Genomic DNA, 20,842 nt, shown 5'->3' on the forward strand with positions numbered 1-20,842 from the left:
CTCCAGTTTACCTCCTTGCATTCCTAGACAGTCTCTGCTGATCAAAATCAGTTGGGAGGAAAGAACTAAGTGAACTTATTGCGTAATGGAACTTAATTACTGTGCAATTAAATTTCAAATCACTCTCAAATGGATATCATATTGTCAACCTTTCAACATGTTTGCTGATATCCCAGTAATTAAATAACTTTGCCTCGGCAGAACAATCGTATAAACGAAAGCGGCAGGAGCAGCAACTGCAGCCTGGCGGCACATTTGCATGGTGCACATTTCTGATGCATGCAACACATAAAAGGCCAGATGTAAACTGACATCGCTCCATTGAGCGGGGCTGGATTTTTACCAGCGAAGGATCAGGTTCTGCATCTCAAAACGGAATTTATAAACAGCCGCAATAGGGTTTTCTGCTACGGATAACAGCACAGTGCCATGGAAAGACCAAAAGGGAGGTTTATTCAAGCGTGAAGGGTTACTTAAAGATGTGTCTCTCCTCTTTTCATTTTGATTTCTCTCTCTGCGCAAAAGAAACTGAAGCTCACTTGCAATGGGCACAGTGAGATCAAACAATAAAACAGCAGCGCTGGTTCCTAAGTCTTCATCCCACTGAAGGCAACACGTTTCCGCCGAGGAACAAAAAGCCCCTTGAAATGTGTCTGCCGGCACTGGAGCATACAGGAGCCGAGAGAGATTCCCCTGTGAAAGTGACCTCCTTTTGCCTTAGGAAGCATATTCCAACAAGCCGACCTTTGACGCCAGCTCCTATTATTCACGGTTAAGGAGCACAAAGGGAGAGGCGGCAGGGAGGAAATGTGACAAATCCACTTTTTTAAAAAAAACAAAAAACATTCATCAAAAAAAAAAAACATGCAGGAAGGAGACAACAATCAACGACTCCACCCGCACATCTGCCCTGCCCCTAGCTCCCAGCTCCCCCCCCCCCAGCTAAGGGAGGGCGATGCAAGGCGTGGGGGGGAAGGCTGATGCATGCGATCTCTCCCTTACCTTGAGGAACAAAAAGAGCCATAGCAGCGAGCCGAGGGTCATCCGGGTGCTGCTCCCTCCCTTCGGCCGGGGGCCGCTCATTGAAGTGCAGGGAGCCTTTTGCGCGCAGAAATCTCAGCCGGGCTGCGGGGGTCTCCCCCCCGGCTTTTCTTTCGGCTGGCTGCGACCTGTGGTTCGCAATGGCGAACTGCTGCAGCATCAAACGGTTGGAAGCACAGGCTTCCCTCCCAGGAGACACATCATCCCTCTCCTTCCCCCCTTCATGCGTTATACTGGGGGGCGGGTGTATTTTTTTCCAGTAGTTTCTTTGATCTCTTAATTAAAGAGGAGGGAGGGGGGTGAATCGATACCCGGCGGCGGCTGTGCGCCCCTCCTTCTCTAGAGGTGCAGACGGTGGGCAGCTGAGCCTCCAGCTTCCCTTTGCTCCGGTCCTTCCCTATTGGCTTCCAGTGAATGAGTGAGGAGTCCTCGTTCCAGGCTGAAAGTGACGAGCAGCCTCCCACCTCTCCCTTCCGCACCCTCTCTTAGCTCCACCCTTCCCCGCCCGCAGGCGCTGCCCCCGCTGCCAAACCAGGGCTCTCATGCGTGGTCCCCAGCCGGTTCTCCGGTCTGTCACTGTGCAGGCCAAAAACAAAACAGTCCCAATGCAAAATGCATCCTCAGCCCTGCCTCCCAACCAAGTTTGACAAGAGCCTCATCTATCTTCCCCGAGAAGCAACTGGCCAAAGGTCCTCTCAGCATGGGGCCCCTCCCATTTCTTCCCGGCAAGGTAGTTTCAAACTAAGCTGCCAGAGGGAGAAAACACAACAGGGTAAATGTGGCCATAAAAACATTATTATTCCCACCCTGTCTCTCTAATATCCTAGCACCAACACAGCTAGAAAAACATTGCAAATAATATACCCTGCCTCGGACCTTATGGTGATTTCAGTCTATACTTTCCAAGGGAGGTTTCCAGTTACTTGCCTCTGTCGACCTCCATCTAGAAACTGGTTTCTATTAATAACTGTCCCACACTTACAGTATCTGAGAATAAGATCTAGTGTCTAATTATGGTCCTGATCCCAGTTATGACTCTGTGCACATGGACCCTGCACCCATACAGATCGCCACAGACTTCTGGGTGGCTGCTCATAGTGCTTAAAGTTAAGCATGTGCATAAGTTTTTGAATGATCCAGGCTTAAGTGCTTAATCATGCCAGGTGCAGAGCATCAATTGTGGGTGCTCAACATCTTACAGGAGGTATTGAGGACATGCAGCAGGAAGCCCCAAATGCTCTAATATCATTGATTCACCCAAACCACTCAAAAAAAAAAATCCATTCAGACCTCCAGGAGGAAAAAGTTGTTCCTAGGATTTCCTTTGCACCTTTCCAGTTGGAGCTGGCAGATGGCACTACCTAGAATCTCTACAAGGCTGCTTGCTGTGTTCCTCCCACCCTACCCCTATGCTGGAATTTGTGGAGCAGGGTGATCCTTGGCAAACATTCTTATGGCTGTCCTCCAGCATGCTTGTGCCTGGAGAATTCTCCCCAAGCCAAATACAGGACTTTTAGGGCCCCTTTACCACACTAGTCCTTTTATCTGGTGTAAAGGGGCTGAAGAAGGGGCAAGGATCTCACTTTCATGTTTTACATTGCCACTACAGTATAACCCTCACACTCACCTTATACACTTTTGAAATCAATGGGGGTTAAGGGTCTTCAGCACTTCTCCAGTGATCAGGCTAGTGTGTGTATATAACTGGAATCCACAGGAGATGATCATTTTAATTATTTGTATTAAGGTAGCCCCCAGGGACCAATCAAGATAATGACACTATTGTGCTAGACACTATATATGCACAGAGTAATAAGCAGTGGCTGCCTGGAAGAGCTTGCAATCTATACAGAGAAGACAGACAAAGGGTAAGGGAAAGGAATGTGACATCCAAGCAGAATGAACAAAGTGATGGTTGGCAACCTCTGGTGGTCAGTCATGTTAGGTCCATGGTTTTTGGTGACTGTTCCCTGGAAAGTCTTGGGAAGCAACTGAAAAATTGCAAGAAGATGAGATGTCAGGGAGTAATAAAAAGACACAAGACCTGTTTGAATGGGAGGTGAGAAAAATAAATTCACAAGAAAAAAAACCTGGGAAACATGGAAAGATGAACTTATTACTGTACTTTCTCTTTTAGCGTATGAGCAATAAAACAGAAATAAATGAGTCTGTTTATTAATAATACAATAAGACAAAATAATTAATGAGAACCTTTGTGGTACCACAATTTCAAGCGGAATAATAATTAGAACAATTTTCTGTAACAGTATGCAGTAAGTTAAAAACTACTGATGAGCAACTACCCAAAAAACACTTCATGACAAAGAGCAGCTACTCACTGTGTACAGAAGAAATGTTACACTGACAGTTGAAAGGCAATATAATGTAAAAGCATGCGATGCCCCCACATCATCCTGGGAAAAAACAGCAAGCAAGAGACCTAGAAGGCAGTACTGTATTCCCAGTTACTGACTGGGCCTTAAATCAAATGATTGAGAAAGATCCTGAACCTCCACGCTGGCCCCTTTGTACTGCTTCTTGTGTTTTAACAGGGCAGCTGGGAATCCCCGACTCTCAGAGGAAAATCCCTAACTCACATAAAGTTGACATCAGCAACTCTACGCCACCTTTCCCAGAGTGTACCGGGGATGAAAGGCGCAGGCTGGGGATGAGATAGCATGAACAGAGCATGCTGTGCTTTAGCAAACCCTATGGGCATAATCTTCCCTAGAAGTCTGTTACAAGCAAGTTACAGCAACCCTCCTCAGATATGCCGGGCAGAACTTTAGTGCACTTTAGAATATGGGCCAGTGGGACTTGATATGACCTTTATTGGTTATGGCTAAGGTTGTCACAGATACTTTTAGTAAAAGTCACAGACAGATCACAGGCAATAGTGAAAAATTCGTGGAAGCCCGTGACCCGTCCATTACTTTTACTGAAAATATCCATGACAAAATAGGGAGCCTGGGTAGCTGTGGGTGGGCTCAGAGGTCCAGGGTCCCCCTCCTCTGGTGGCTCTCTGCAGGGGTTCTCCCTGCCACCCGCGGCTACCGGGAGCCTCCCCTAGCGTCCACGGAGGCAGAGAACTCCAGGGGATCCCCATGCCACCCGCGGTGGATAGGAGCAGCAGGGGTCCCTCTTGCCACCCGCGGAGGTGGAGAGTTGCAAGGGTCCCCCCTGCTGCCTGTGGCACCCAGGAACTGCAGGAAACCCTCTCCACCCACAGCAGAGGAACCCTGCAGCTCCCAGCCACCGTTGGGGGACCGTGCAGCTCTCAGTCGCCATGGGCTGAAGTCATGGAGGTCACTTGAAGTCAAAGATTCCGTGACTTCCACGACCTCTGTGAAAAAATCATAGCCTTAGTTACGGCATTAACCTAGGAATTGGTTAAATTCCCTTTTCCACCACAAAACTTCCTGTGTGACTTTGGGCAAGCCACTTAGGCCCAGATCTTTTAAGGAGTTTAGGCTTCTAACTTCCACTGATTTTAATGCAGTTTAGGATCCAAAATACATCTGAGGATCTGGGCGCTAGCATCTCAGTTCTGCAGTTCCCCATCTGTAAAATGGGGATAACAACATTTCCTTACCTCACAGGGGTGTTGTGAAGATAAACACAAAGTTTGGGAGGTGCTCTGAGATTTACTGATGAAAAGCACTATGTACAGTAAAACCTCAAAATTACGAACATCAGAGTTACAAACTGACCAGTCAATCACACACCTCTCATTTGGAACTGAAAGCATGCAATCAGCCAGCAGCAGAGGCAAAAACAGTACAGTACTGTGTTAAACGTAAACTACTAAAAATGAAGGGAAAGTTTTAAAAAGATTTCACAAGGTGAGGAAACTGTTTTTGTGCTTGTTTCATTTAAATTAAGATGGTTAAAAGCAGCATTTTTCTTCTTCAAATTAAAGTTTCAAAGCTGTATTAAATCAATGTTCAGTTGTAAACTTTTGAAAGAACAACCATAATCTTTTGTTCAGAGTTATGAACAACCTCCATTCCCGAGGTGTTTGTAACTCTGAGGTTCTACTGTAAAAGACCCAGATCATCATCTTCTCAGGACATGCATTAAATTTAGTGCTCGCCCTCGAGCAAATGGCACCCCAGGCGAAGAGAGTCTTCGGTGCCCCTCTGCCATTTGTTAAACTTTTGAATACCTTATTTAATATTGCATTTGTAGCCCATTTCACAACCCATGATACATGATTTGCATGCATGATTTATCCCTGTCATCATAGGCTCAGACTCCATGGGTGCTCCAGTGCTGGAGCACCCATGGAAAAAAAATAGTGGGTGCTCAGCACCCACTGGCCACAGCTGTTCCCTGCCCCCACTCATCAGCTGATGGGGGCTGCATGGCCACCAAACAGCTGATAGGGGGTACAGGCTGCTCCAAGCATCTGATAGGGCTCAGTGCCACCACCTAACAGCTGTTTAGCGGCTTGGGGTGGGGCTTGGGAGAGGGCTGAGAGTTGGGGGAGGAAGGGGAGAGAGAGGGGGTGGAAAAAGGCAGAGCAAAGACAGGGCCTTAGGGGAAGGGGCAGAGTGATGGTGAGCACCTCTGGGGAAAAGAAAAAGTCAGCACCTATGCCTGTTTTATATGACAATAAATTTGCATGCAAAGATCTGTAAATCTGTATTTATTCATGCCATATATAAGCAAATAAAAAAATTCATTTCCTCTAAGGTTATCAAAACTTTTTAATTGAAATGCACTATCAAGAAATTAAACTGTGCACCAACATTGGGTGAACCAGTATTAAATAGCTTACAGTAGGTGACAGCCTTAGAATGTTAACCCTAGTCCTTTAGTTCAAAAGGTCGCTTTTCTCGCCTGTGCCCTCGTGAACTGAAGCACAGCAGCATCAGAGAGTCCAAAGACTGACCAATGGCATTTTCAAGTGATAAAATAGCAAGCGATGTCAGTCTCTCATTGGCCATCGTCTATCTAAGATATGTTTTAATGAGCCTGAGCTTCAAAAAGCTGCGCTTACCACTCGCAGCTGTGACCAGCAGCATGAGCAGAATCCTAACAGCTATCCACACATTAGGAAAAGCGTCCTTCAGCTCTGCACCATGAGTGAATTGCAGAACTTGGAGTCGCAAGTGCTTACTGTGTTGCAAAAATGTGACTGATGTTGTCCAATTTGACATAGAGGTCTTTATCATTGACATCCAAACATTCCCCATGTGTCAGCATCCAATAAAGGACCCTACAATTGTTCAAGAGTGTTTTTCTGACCATCGGAAGCTTACTAAGGTCATACAAAAAAAGCCCAGGTCTTTTTGTGGCACTTCATTTGTCCAAACTTTTTTTCAAGCGACACTCACGCAATGTCAACAAGTGAGCAAAAAACCTCCCCCTTGAATTTTTCTTTTGAGCTTCCCATCACCTCATCTCTGCCCTCATAACCAAACTGTATCTTCTTCCAATGAATACAATTTTCCTTGAAGACAGGCTCGTTTTCTGCCATTTCTTTGGCAGCAATGATTGCATCTTCAAATCCGTTGTCTCTGTAGGCCATCATGAAATCAAGGCAGCTTCTCATCAAAGTAGTAACATTGATTGAGTTTGTAATGCCTTGCTTGGAACAAAATTTCATGCCAAGCCACAACTGGGACCAGAAATTAGAAGTCAGTGATCTGGTTTGCCAGGCTTTGCACCTCGTTTCGGATTCCAACTTCTGCTTAACTCAACTGTGCCAGTTCCATTAGGGGATCGTAAACTTCAGTCACTTGGTACCTCACTGGCCTTATACTAACAATGCAGCTCTCCCAGCGAGTGTCACTTAGCGGCTTCACAGTCAGATTTGTAACATTATCCATGAGACTCTTCCACCTGATAATTGATGCTGACAACAGGACGTATCTCCTTTGCACTACTCTGAAGAGAGACACTGAATTTAAAGATGGCAAAGCTGCATCTGCCACAACCAGGTTGAGGGAATGGCAGCCACAAGGCATGAAAAAAGCTCTTGGATTCAGCACAAGGCTCCTTGCCTAGACACCACCGTTTCTTCCCTTCATGTTCACGCCATTGTCATAGCCTTGGTCATGGCAGTCCTGAAGCTTCATTTTATTCTCATTCCAAACATTCATAAACAGCTCTGTTAGGCCTTTTCCAGTAGAGTCATCCACAGACTGGAAACAGATAAAATGTTCCTTTATTTGGATAAAACCATCCTCGTTTTCAACAAATTTTACTGTAAATGACATCTTGTTACTGTGACTAATGTCAGGAGTACAGTCCATTATTATGGCATAGTACTTTGTTTTTCCAAGCCGCATCAATGTTATCAAGCACCTTCTTTGCCACAAAAAGCTCAGATCAATTTGTTTTGAATTTTTTTGCTGCAGTAAAGGTCCATAGCTTCTTTACGAACTATTCAACAGAAGTGTTCACACATGACATTGTCATATTTCTCAAGAAGCTCTACCAAACCAAGGAAATTACCATTATGTTCAGTGAACAACTTATCCGATGAGTCCCAGAAAGCCAAATTAGTCTTTGCAAGAAAGGGTGTAATTGAAATCAGATGTTCAAGCACGTTCTTCCAATGCTGGGTTTCTACATTTCTACTACTCTGGTTTTCTGCATCTATGCATTTATTCAGCTTGAGCTTGCACTCGACCTCCATCCATCTGGAGTAGGCTATAAAATGGCCAGGTGACTTTTCCGAGCATCAGCTAAGTTATGCCCGTAATTGGACCCAGAAAGTACAAGCAACAATTTAGTGTTCTTGTCAAATATTTTGCAACAAAAACAGAACAGTTTGTCAGTTGATTTCAAGTAAACTAGCCAACATCGATTCAGTTTCTCACCATTCTCTAGCATTCTTTCACAGTGTGACTTTGAGAAGTGATGCTTCTGATCATTTACTGGAAACGTCATATTCTCGATTTTGCCCAGCCCATTCAAAATTGTATGATCAATATAGGTAGAGTTTAAGATCACCCACCATAAAGAAGGATCTGATGTATCTATTTGTGGTGTGCAATTTTTTCACGGCTTTTTCCTTCATCATGCAAGGCTGATTCTTCTTCACTGTTTCTCTCCTTTTCATGTAAACCAGATTTTTCTTTATCATCACTCTCAAGGAAAACTGGATGATTGCTCATCATTTTCCTCACATTTCCATTCCTTATCTTCAGGTCAATCTGCTAATTCCTTCCTAATAGGACTTCCATCATTTACACTTCAGTCCCGAATTTCTTCTGCATTGGGATGACTGCTACTGCCTAAAACCCAGTCTATTTTGGTCTGTTTCAGATATTTTCCTCACCAAATTTGCTCCTTTCTGCAAATTAGTTTGCAATTGAGCTTTGCGCTCCTATACTGAGCTCTTGAAGGTTTCTTCAGGGGCATCTTTTATTTTCTTCGGGGGAAAATAGACAGTATTAGGGAGAGCAAAGGTCTATGATCCACAGTCTTAGATCATCAAACATTATGTGTTAAGCATGGCAAAAGAAGTATTTCTTTCATGTTGTTGTGTAGATAGAGGTTTGATAGATATCTCTGGCAGCTCATTAAATATGTCCTCCATTAGTCGCTACTTACACTCTTCAAGTCTTAAAAGACAAGTACACTTTCACAATTACACAATAAAACAAGGTTCAGAATATTGCAGCTGGGCCATCACTTCACTTCAGTTTGTTCTTATATCTCACTGACTGACTGGCAATGCCCTGCCCTTTATATACCCGCGAGGGCATGGCTGAGAACATTCTAAGAGGTTCAAGGAAAATGTAGTTCTCAGAAAGTCTGAAAGGTTCCACAAAATTCTACAAAGGTCCAGAACATTCTAGGGTAGTAAAAAATGAACCCACATATGAACTACCTGAAACATTTTAGTTCAAACAGTCTATTTTCCCTTTTGTAGCTATCGATGAAAATACCACCAAAAGCCCCCCCGCCCAACCCCAGCACCCCAGGCAGTCGTCTGGGACACCTGCTCCTAAATCCAGCCTTAGTTAAATTCCTAGAGTCCTGGCTCAATGTTCACTGGGTTCACAGTAAAACTGGAGGATGGATTATCTTTAGGGCACAGTGTGAAGTTGTTCAAAAGCCTTGGTCAAGAGTCTGGATGGGATATACCAAGATTTTACAGGCAGTAGGATACTAGGGCAAACACTTTTAAAAGGAACCCATATCCTACATGACAAGGATATAAACACCACACAGGTTTCCACACCAAGAGTAGGACTATTTCTGTGACTCTCATGGAAGACCCATGCTAGCTATATTCTTAGAATTATGCCCCAAAAGTAGATTGTTTGAAGGACTAAAAATAAGTTACAGCTGCCTGTAGTCAACCATTTACTGAGTAACATCCTGGCTGAAACACTATGGATATCAATAAAAGCCCAATGATTTACTAAAGCTAAACTAAGTGGAGGAGTAGGGTTTTTTTTTATTGTTTTGGTTTTTTAAATCTATTGGTTTGTGCAAAGTGTTTTCTGGTTTCAGTTCATGTGGGTTTGGTTTGAGGTTTATATTGAAATAACCCCCCAAAAACTGAAAGCAAAACTCAGCCAAACCCTCCAAAGTTTTGACTGCTTTCGGGTTGAAGCTGACTTTTGCAAATTTGCAATCCAAAACTATATAACAGCCCACGGTCATACGTTTCACAAACCTCAGCATACCTTTAGCTAAAACTGGCATGAATTTTGGTTTGTAACAAAACATGAACCTGGAGATAAACTTAGGCAATGAAGTCATCAAAGAGAAGCTATTTGTCAATGAAAACCCTTTTCATTTGAAAAATTTTGACCCACTCTAAAAACTAGATTCCCACCTAAATTCTTTTCATTTTCATGACTTCAGCAGAGAAAAGAGAATAAGTGGGGGCCAAGGATTGCTAGAATAATGTGAGCAGTTTTCATTTGTGAGTTCTTGATTTGATAAATACAGTCCCAGTGCTTTTTAAAGGTATGTCCTGTATCCTTCTTAACATACATGTTGACAGCTCTTTAAGTTCCGTATCTTTTCATAACTAGAATGACTGGCAGCCCTCAAGTAGACAGCATATCCAGCTCACAAATACTTATTATTCTTGCCAGCTAGAGAGGCACTGAGCTATACTATTTAATGGGTCATTTCCCTTTAAAAAAATAGAATATTGTCTTTGCCACTGCCTCTGTTCCTTATGAATATGTTGTTCTTATATAGAACTTAAAAAAAAACAAAACACCATGGCATTATACATTGGAATAATACATGAAAAGGACCACCAGTTGGGAGGAATGCAGTGAGTAAAGATACAGAGTAAGGTCAGTGGGGATGCACAACATTTATCCAGTACAGTTTTTGTTTACCTATCTACACTTCTGCTCCCCTTCCCCTACTAGAGAATCTGGAGGTTACTGCATGAGTGGGAAGCACTGCAAGTTCTAGTTTAGTTAATATAAAGAAACACCCAGATAGGGAAGAGGATTTACTTTTCTTGAGAGGGATTAACCCTTTGTTCAATTCTCACTATTACCATGTACTTGCCCTTTACCTCCCAGAGCTCTCCATCTGTATCATTCAATGCTCAGGGTGTGTGGTCAATAAAAGGCTTGCAGAGGTCACTGGGTGTGCCCATTTTATATATCATCTTCCCAGATATGGCTGTTGTGCTATCACTGTCTCATGGTCTGACCAGGCCAGAAGTGCACTCGCACTTCAGGTAAAGGGAGATTTTCACAGTTTCAAAGGGTCACCTCACTCAACATGTTCCCCGGCAAGCCCTTTAAGTAGTCACACTCAAACCTTTCTGGTTAAGGTTCACCAACACGGAGTTATATTTATTTAGTTGATGCTGGGTTAGTCACCCCCATACTGAGACTCAGCCCAGCCCATTTGACCCTGAAGAGTCCAAAATAAAAGCATCTTGAGGTTTATTGTGTCCGTGTCCAAAAGAATGCTTACTCCAGCCAATCCTGGTGGAAAACCTCATTCACTGTACCTTTTGCTTGCAGAACATATTGATCATCTCTTCTCTAGCCACTAAAGGCTCACAGGGAAAAATTCTTTCTCCCCTTGTTCCTTTGAAAGCAAAACATTTTACTTCAGCAGTGGCAACTGAACACGGCTGATCTACTTCCTATCTCTCAATGTATCTGTGTTCAAATCCTCCTCTGTCTTCATGGTGCGTGGGATCTGTACATCTCCCCCATCCCCAAGCCCCTTTGGTCCCTGCTTGTTTTCCAGCTTTCATCTTCCAACCAGCCTAGGTCACCAACCCCTCCATTCATGTTTTAGTGTCATTTCCTTCCTCTACAAAGCTAATATTATCAGTTAGTTCTTGTCTGGTGATATCCATCCAGAGATCTCAAAACATTTTGCAAAGGAACACCGGTATCATTATACCTCCTTTTGCAGGTGAGAAAGACAGAGGCAGAGCGAGATGAAGCAAGCAGCCCAAGATCACAAGGCGGGTCAATAGAACCCACGTCTCCAGACTCACAGCCCAGTGCCCTGTTCTCTGGATTATGCCATCTTCCTTTTATGTACAACATATAGAGTTGAATTACAGCTCAGGATCCTGGAGAGCACTAAGACCATTAAAGCACTGTGAAGGGATGTAATATTAATATTGGGGGCATCCAACACAATACCCCTAAGAACACAAAGTAAAGTTTTTCTCCAAAAAAGGGAGGAAAGCCAAAGACCCCATGAAGTCACTACTGACTTTGCTATTATGAATTAGAATACCAATTAATGTCAATTCCATCCATCAGCCCAGCCCATTTGACCCTGAAGAGTCCAAAATAAAAGCATCTTGAGGTTTATTGTGTCCGTGTCCAAAAGAATGCTTACTCCAGCCAATCCTGGTGGAAAACCTCATTCACTGTACCTTTTGCTTGCAGAACATATTGATCTGGAAGGGGCTCAGATACTATGGTGATGGGAAGTTATATAACCCTAAGACACCCAGACTCCTTTATTTGGCTTACCAATGTATTAATTTGATCCGTATTCTTCACAAACGTTTTATCACTGGTTTCTTGAATGTGGCCTTTTAGGTGGGGGGAGAGAGAGAGAAAAATGTATGCTTGGTATTGCTGGGCAATGGCTCTTGCTACTCTATAAAAACCAAACCTGTACCAATGAATAGAATGGGTGGACCGATAGCTATGACACAGCTCAGTTGCACACCTTCTGAGACACAACAAGCAGCGCTGACTGGCTTCCTAGCCTTCTGTTCCCCATCACTTTTCAGTGAGATGCTCTGCAGAAAGCTAGGTCTCCCAGTGTCTTCCTACTCTTAACAACCGCTCCAGCCAAACAGACAATTGGGAAATATAAACAAGCACATGAGACTTAAGCTATCAGTCACACAATTTGATTCATGAATGATAATTACTGGATATTCATAGAAAACACATATCAAGAGCAATCCACTGGGTGAAATGGGTCTGCAGAAATAAAAGAATGAGTCAAATTATTTCAAATCACAAATATAGCCATAAAAATATCAGTCTGTTTATAGATAATGTACTGTGCTCAGTGAATTTCACTCTGAAGAGAAAAAGGGCAAAACTTGGCAAAATTAATGATCAAAACCAAACTATTTATCCAACTCCAGCTGCAGGAAATTAAGACAAATAGATTAGCAGGATTTCTATAAAATGGAAGCACAATTTTGTAGCTACATTATGTAGGGGGGAAAGTGTTTTATAATAAAATTCAATCCTCAATGTGTTGGGACCTAGAAAGATCATTTCAGGGTCAGAGAACTTTTCTAGCTCACGATAGAAGTTTGCACAACTGCAAAGTTATAGGATTTTTTTTCTTCCTTTTCTCTGCAGCATCAAATATTGATGGATTCTGGACTACATGGAACACAAATTTGGTATGGCTTCTAAAACTGGTTGAAAGACAAAAAAAATGTTGACATATTTGTAGAATTTCCCTGTCTTTGGCCAGCTAGAGACCACCTTGACATTTTTCAAGTTTTTTAAATTTCTCAGAGTTTTTAATATCAAATATTTTTTTAAATAATTAAGTTGTTTTCCTTTTTTGGTCAGCTCTAAGGCAGTCCTTTTGTTTCTATCCATAAATTATTACATAAAACACTAATATGCTAATATATTAATTATAAAGTTTTCACATATATAGGCCCACGGGAGTTTTCTCATTTACTTCAATGCAGCCAGGATTTCAACTTTTTTAACTGGAAAGAAAATTAAAGAGATTCAAGTGAATGGCTCAAAGAATTTTGCAATATTGTGATTTTCACCTGTAGGACATTGGAATCCAGTCTAGGTTGATAGTGACCAGATATTTTCATTCTCTAATAAGGATTCAGTGGTTGATGGGAAGTGAGTTGGTGGTCTGAATCAAATTCCTATTGGACAGAAGTGTGTATCAGAAATCTCCCACAGGTTCTGAAGGGATGCCAAGGATGGAATTGACATTAATTGGTATTCTTCTCTCCCTGCTAGAGCAATATGATCCATCCAGGCTGGGGCTGAGGCATGCTGGGAGAAGCTTATGTTGCTCCTTCATATTTTGTTTCTTTTCAGAGTACAGAGAGGGTAGAGAACTTCAGTTTCCCCCGAGAATGGCAGATATTTTTAAAAAATCCATTCCCAATGGTGATCCATGAAATGGTCCCTGCGTTAGCCCTGTGAATGTTACCAAATGCGTGACAAATACATGGCTCATTTTCTTTTGCTTTCTGGTGACCCTCAAATCTCTAAACGCCAAATGAATTAAATTGCTCTGAAATTAGAGTCAAACAAAACTAACTGCAACAATAAAACCCAGAACAATCTGCATTTCCATGGCATTTTTGTTATAATTAAAAATATTCATAGAGCTTTACAAAGCATGAAATTACCTCCTATTTCTGTATCATATAGTAGAACCCTAGTATCAACTCAGGAAGAAAGTCCAGAGCACTGGGAGACTGCACATTTTACTTCCAAAAGATATCTACAGAACTGTTCGAGTGTATGCTGAGTGCCAGCTGAAACTGCGAAGAAAATGTTTTACTGGTCTGATGCTTTCGGACTATAGAGCTCTGACATCTTCTGACAGCTTAGGAAATGTGTGCTTGGCAGAGGTATATTAATACAGCAGCAAAATGACATTATCGGGGCTTTACTAGAAACAACGGTATTTACGAATGCAATACTGTTAACTATAATAATTAATTGTGAAGCTTTCATTGAACTCTGCATTGAAAATGCATCTCTCAAGTAAACTGTTGGCGGACATTACCCAGATCATGAAATTTGCATTCTTAAATGGGATTATGAAATACTGAAAGCAAAGTATCTTAATAAAGAAGTTTTCAGAAATGGAATACCACTCAAAAGAAATTAGGAATAGTTGAACCTCAAAAGATCTGGTTTAAGGATTCTGTTATCTTCACACTGGTTTAGCACCATATTTCCTACTCACTCTCCCACATAGCCTCTCTGAAGTTAGTGGGACCACTCACAGAATAAGGCACTATTTATTCATTGTAAGGGCATCAGGATCTGGCCCATGGAATACAGAGGGATTCAAGATGCAAGAATTCATATCTGAACTATAAACATTCCAAAGTTCAGGACAGGATTATTCAGATCTGGTTCAGGCTATTAAATGTATGAAATTTGGTCCTGGTTCAGGTTTGGATTCAACAACACTGACCCCTTCAGATTTCATTAGATGTCTGCACCCAGGGATTTTATGCAGGCCCATCTCTAGTTTGGAGATTGCTGGTTTTGGATAGCTTGTTGACTGGAAGGACTTTGTGATTTTTCATTGCTACAGTTGGATGGTTAGAAAAAAGCATAGAAACTAACAAGTTCAAAATTGTGAAAAGCAAATTATAGTAGGCTTTGCTGTAAAGTATTAGATTATGGAAGATTATAGCCAGAGACATCTGCAGACTCAGTCTGGTCATTCTGAGCAAAATATTAATGTTCTAATATCAAGATGATGGCAATGCACAGAAAACCAAAGACCAAGTAACTACTTTTGCAGTGAACATGGATGGTGATGAGAAATTGAATCCTCCTGTAATATGGAAAGATACTTTATTTCAAGAACTGGAAGATACCACTAGAATCATTTTGAAGTCATCAGAAATGCACTGAGATCAGAGAAATGAGGAAGAACTGGCTGAAGACAAACAATTTGCAAACCAATAGACAGAAAATGGTAATGTTATGAATTATTGAGCAGCACATACAAATGATATTCTAAGCCTCATAGACAGAATAGTAAGGTTTCTGCCTATCATCATGTCATTGATCCATCCCACATGAATCAAAGCAACATGTTATTTATGAAGAAACGATATTGATCTTTTCATCAGGTGATTGATGCAACAGAAATGGGAAGGAATAGATGTCCTGCCAGTGTGGCAACACATCTCAATTCTTTTTGACTTGTTGCAACTAAAGGGGAAGGTACTGAACTTCACAACTTCATCAACAATGGCTAATCACTTATAAAACGTTCAATTTGCTCAATATGAAAACTCCAAAGCTTACTTGTGAAGCAGACAATATATTGATCAGAACCAAGATTGACAAGGAACCTCTGAGGGGGATGGTGGAAAAAAAAAGATTTGAATTGTTATTTAGAAATTAACATCAATCCCAGAAAAGAAATTCAAATGGACTGAGAACATTCTGCTAAATCATCATCCATACATTTTTAGACGGATACAGTTGAAACTGATGAAGTATCAGTGAATAGTCTACTGAGCTTTGTACTAGTGGCTAGCTAGCCTTGATACCTTGTGTGCTGTTCTACAAACTAACCTAGTGCGGAACTGAAAGACAAACGCTCAAGAAATGTTTATCAGCATCAGCACAAGAAAATTATTTCAACAGTAAAAATAAATACGTAAAATTATAGTGATATCAGATCACATTGTTAGGTAATACATCCTGTGCTAAACAACATTTTTACTTTCACTTGAGTATCACAAAGAGCTTCACTATATTAAATAATTAAGCCTCACAGCATCCCTCTTATAGGAAAATACTACCCACTCCATTTTACAGATGGGTAAGCTGGGGTCCAACTATGTTAAATAAGTTGCTTGAGTCAGTACTTGCCCTGAGTCAAGGACAGAACAAGGAATAGAACTCAGAATGTCAGTTTCCCAGTCCCCCCGCACCCCACGCATTCTTTATCACTGAAAAATACTCCCTTCATCTTTGGATAAGTGCATCTCCTTTTGTCCTGTCCACGCAGGAAGATAGACAAGGTACCAGGGATGTGATTTAGTTAGGCAGCATCTTTAACTCATCTGGGAAATATGCTGAAATAAAGTGTACAGTGCAGGTCATGATTCCTTCCTTAATCATTTCTGCCTATTTGGGGAGATCTGCCATCAGCCCTCCCCCCTCCAATCCAGGGGGACCCACTGTACTACCCTTTAAGGGTTAAGGGGCTGGGGAAAGGGGGTTTATCTACCTCACTGTACCAGATGTTAGGAGCCCCAACCCCCTTTGTCAGCTTCTTTAGAGGATGCTGACCCCACGCCCACTTCCAGCTGTAGTTTAATAAGGGAAATGGACCCCATGTGGAACTAGTACCTCCACTGACAATACCGTCCTCTCCCTTAGGTGGCCATGTGCCAGTGGCTTATCTGAGCTACTTCTGGTCCACCCTCGCTCAGGTGGTATCTCCCACTGTTCTCCCCTCAACCAAAAGGAAGTCGGGGGGGAACCTTAAAGGAGCAATGACACTTTCTCTTCCTTCTGGCCAGACAAAGCCCCTCCCCCTCTTCAAAGTTGTGGAAAGCATGTTACATGTATGCTCAGGATACATCTGACTGCAGCTGGGAGCACACTTCCCAGCTGAGGTAGACAGACATGCACTAGCTCTGCTCAAGTTACCAAACTAAAAATAACAGCACAGCCAGGGGTAGCACAGTACAGATGGGTTCCAGGCAGGTTTGTGCTCAGGCAGCTAGCCCAACCAGCTGTTGGTGCTACCCCTGGCTACGCTTGTATTTTAAACATGCTCGTTGGAGCAGAGATAGCATGAGTTGGTCTACCTGAGGTGGGAAGTACACTCCCAGCTGCTGTGTAGACAAACTCACCATAGACTGATGGTTATGCACATAAGCAGAACACACTGTGGTTCCCTATTGGCTGTCCATATGGGAAATCACACAAAAATGTGATCTAATTAATTCCTGTGCATTGTCAACATAATATTAGATATAAAGTCTCACATTTACCAATGGTATAAGCAAGGGCTATCTCATTAAAGCTGAAGAATTACAAATTGCTTTATCAACACTGAGCTTCTAAAATTAGCAGAGACCCACAACCTCCTGTTTAGCTTAATTGTGCTCCTGTGATGAAAACAAATACAAATACACCAATATTTAAGAACTGTAAAGATCTTCCAAAAATATGTATTATTCCAAGGATGTATTTTTCAGAGAAATATCAATATTAATGCAGCACATTAAATTAGATTAGCCAGGGGTTACAAAGTATGTTATTCTGTATGAAATCCAATGCATTTACTTCTCTGCTAGCCTTTCTGAATAAATTAGTGCCCTTGCAGTAGAATTTAATTGGTATCAAAGATATCTCTGCTGCTTTGTATTTTACAGTGAGCAAGGAAAAACCTTCCATGAATTTTACATCCCTCTAGGAATATGAATGTCATTAGAAACTAACGGCAATTAAAGCATGTTGCTAATGTAGTCACATTTGCAATGAAATCATTGAGCTAGTGGAATCTCTCTATTAACCCACAACACTCAGGCAGCTTGCAAAATTTGTCTGGGAAGGATGATGGAAGATGTCTACAAAATTAGGTGCCGATACAGCAAGTCCTTGCAAGATGCTCATGGTTGTTCCACTATAATGCATGTGGACAATATGGATGGGTGCAAAATAAAGCTAAACACGAGGCATAGTTCTCCACTATGACAGGAAGTAAATCTGAACTTCTCTGTTCACTTGCTCCCTTATTTGCAAGAACACCAAGAAAAGAAGTAGCAGGGCACTGGTGAAGGTTAGGTATGTCTAAACAGGTAAGGCTGTAAGTACAGTTATATTGATGAGACTCTTAGCTACATACACCCCTCTTTGGTCCTATTTGGAGTAGCTTGGTGGCTTCACAGCAGCACTTAATGAAGCATTTGTTTCCCCACTCTCCGTGGCCCACTCTTCATTTTTACTTTGTCTTATTACATGCAACACTCCATACCCAGGCTGTGGTAGATCAGATACATAGGTGGCTACCAGGGTAAATCTAGATTTCACCAGATTTCACTCGCTATGTCTGAGTGTCTCTCTCTCTCTCTCTCTGACTCCAATCTGAACCCCAAGAAGAAGGCTGCTTGTGTTCACTTGAGATTCCAGAGTTTTGGGTTGAGGATATTTGCCTGACAGACAGACGACTGGTGAAAATATTCTTTAGAGAGGCCAAGAAAAAGCCAGCTCTCTGAGGGAAGGGAGCCCTTCAGGCCTTGCTCTCCAGTGTGTGTCGGTCAGGGTCAGTGTCTTTATGATGGCACAGTGAGAGGGAGGTGGGGGTGCAGAGCGAGATCACTCAGCAGCAGTGGCTTCTGTCTTGCTGAGCACAGTTCCCTGGTCCCGCTCATTTTGCCCCTCACAGATTCAGAGGAGCCCACTGTGACATTCTGTACCACAGGGGAACCCCAGCACCCCCCTGTTCATCCTTAGAATATGATTGTGTGGTATCCAATGCAAAGTTTGTCATGTCAGGTGTCTTCAGAAGGATCATGATACACTGAGCATTGTTGTTATAGTAATGTTATAGGTTGTAATTTCATGTATATAGTTATGAGGCTGAAAATGTGTCCTGAAGGCTTAAAATAGGCCCCGGCAAAACTCTAAGAGCAGAGAGGTAGTTCACACCTCGTCAGGGCATGTATGGGACAAACCCAGCCCAGCCTCACAGGAACAAAGGACACTGGACTAGGCAGCAACAAAGGATCTGTTGGACTCTTGAGTGAGTTGCCCCCCTTTCTTTGGTCACTTTGGGACTGCAATAGGGAATGCTCACCTGACTCTGAAAGGGGGAGGGGGAGAAAGCCAAGAGGGAAGAAAGAACATGATAAAAGAGAGACATTTGCGATGCTCTTCTTCTCTCTTCCACCTCCATCTATAGACATCACCACCAAGCGACTGAAGCCCTGATCAAAGGGGAGAGCCTGGCAGAAGAGCCAGCCTGTGGCGAGAAGCATCTAAGTTTGTAAGGGCACTGAAAGTGTTAAGATCAGTTTAGAATGTGTTTTGCTTTTATTTCATTTGACCAAATCTGACTTGCTATGCTTTGACTTAAAATCACTTAAAATCTTTCTTTATAGTTCATAAACATGTTTGTTTATTCAACCTGAAGCAGTGCATTTGGTTTGAAGCATGCCAGAGACTCCCCTTGGGATAACAGGCCTGGTACATATCAATTTCTGTTAAATTGACAAACTCATATAAGGTTGCAGCGTCCAGCGGGCATAACTGGATACTGCAAGATGGAGGTTCCTAGGGTTGTGTCTGGGACCGGAGATACTGACTATTGTCATTTGGTTGCACAATCCAAGGAGCAGCTTACATGCAAGAGGATGTGTAAGAGCAGCCCAGGAGTGGGGATTCTCACAGCAGAGCAGGGTAAGGCTGGCTCCTAGAGTCAAGGATTGGCGTGACATAGCAGATCACCGGTCCAGATAACACCAGAGGAACGTCACACCCACCACAACATTTACTGAGAAAAATCCAATCCTTACCAGCCTGCCTATAAGTGAATTGTCAGTAGACTTGAAATAAGATTTGAAACACTGCCACCGTGTGTTAGGTAAAAATTATAACACTTGTAAAATAGACTTCTCCAGAGGTGAAAGTGTTAGCTGGTGTCTATAGTTTCTTTTTTTAAGTTGTATAGCAACTGACATCACAACAGCACAAACAGACTGCTGCAAATAAATTATTGTAATAAAAGGAACCAAACACTCCACACACAGAGCTTTAAATGCTGCAGTAACAGTAGTCAGCTATTATTATAGAATTTAGCTGTAGCTCACGAAAGATTATGCTCAAATAAATTTGTTAGTCTCTAAGGTGCCACAAGTACTCCTCGTTCTTTTTGTGGATACAGACTAACATGGCTGCTACTCTGAAACACAGCAGAGGTGGCATCTTCCATTAGGGATGAGATACTAAATGCTTTCAGACTAGCTAGTTCTCAAAAAGCACCAAAAAGCTGAAACAGCACCTTCTCCCTATTCCCTGTGTGAAAGGAAAAATAGATTCTCAATATTATTCATGAGTTATTTTAATTTTTGTTAAGGTGGTGCCTAGGAACCAGCCAAGAATGGGGGCCCTTGCTGAGATACAAACTGTATAAACAGAGTTGTAGGCCATCCCTCCCCATTAGTGGTATGGTCTGGTTGTGACTCACTATCTGGACTAAGAGAAAAGGAGTACTTGTGGCAGCTTAGAGACTAACCAATTTATTTGAGCATAAGCTTTCGTGAACTACAGCTCACTTCAGATGCAGCCGATGAAGTGAGCTGTAGCTCACGAAAGCTTATGCTCAAATAAATTGGTTAGTCTCTAAGCTGCCACAAGTACTCCTTTTCTTTTTGCGAATACAGACCAACACGGCTGCTACTCTGAAACCTATCTGGACTAATCTCCTGAGCATAATTTTCATTGTAGATTGATGATTACACCACTCTTAGAACTGGTCAAAAAGCCAACATATTTTCTATAAAGATTTTGGTTAGGTTTTTTTAATTTAAACATTGAAGTTCTGTTGAAAAATTTCATCATAGCCGTTTCTATGATGGACAAACGGAATAGGCCACCTTCAG

General features: G+C 42.2%; 1 protein-coding gene across 2 annotated transcripts in view; it reads right to left on the bottom strand.

Moving 5' to 3' along the window:
* PTPRO (protein tyrosine phosphatase receptor type O) overlaps positions 1–1,467 on the bottom strand; it is a 229,769-nt gene extending 228,302 nt beyond the window's left edge. The window contains exon 1 of one of the 2 annotated variants that reach the window (XM_084632059.1): positions 1,003–1,467. In XM_084632059.1, coding sequence (XP_084488185.1) covers positions 1,003–1,201 — 199 coding nt within the window. In that variant the 5' untranslated portion in view covers positions 1,202–1,467. The remainder of the gene's footprint in view (positions 1–1,002) is intronic. The other variant, XM_084632060.1, reaches the window with a different exon arrangement.
* Between the last annotated feature and the right edge of the window lie 19,375 nt (positions 1,468–20,842).

Source organism: Lepidochelys olivacea (assembly GCF_965140295.1).
Source record: "Lepidochelys olivacea isolate rLepOli2 genome assembly, chromosome: 1".
NCBI classification, from domain to species: domain Eukaryota; kingdom Metazoa; phylum Chordata; order Testudines; family Cheloniidae; genus Lepidochelys; species Lepidochelys olivacea.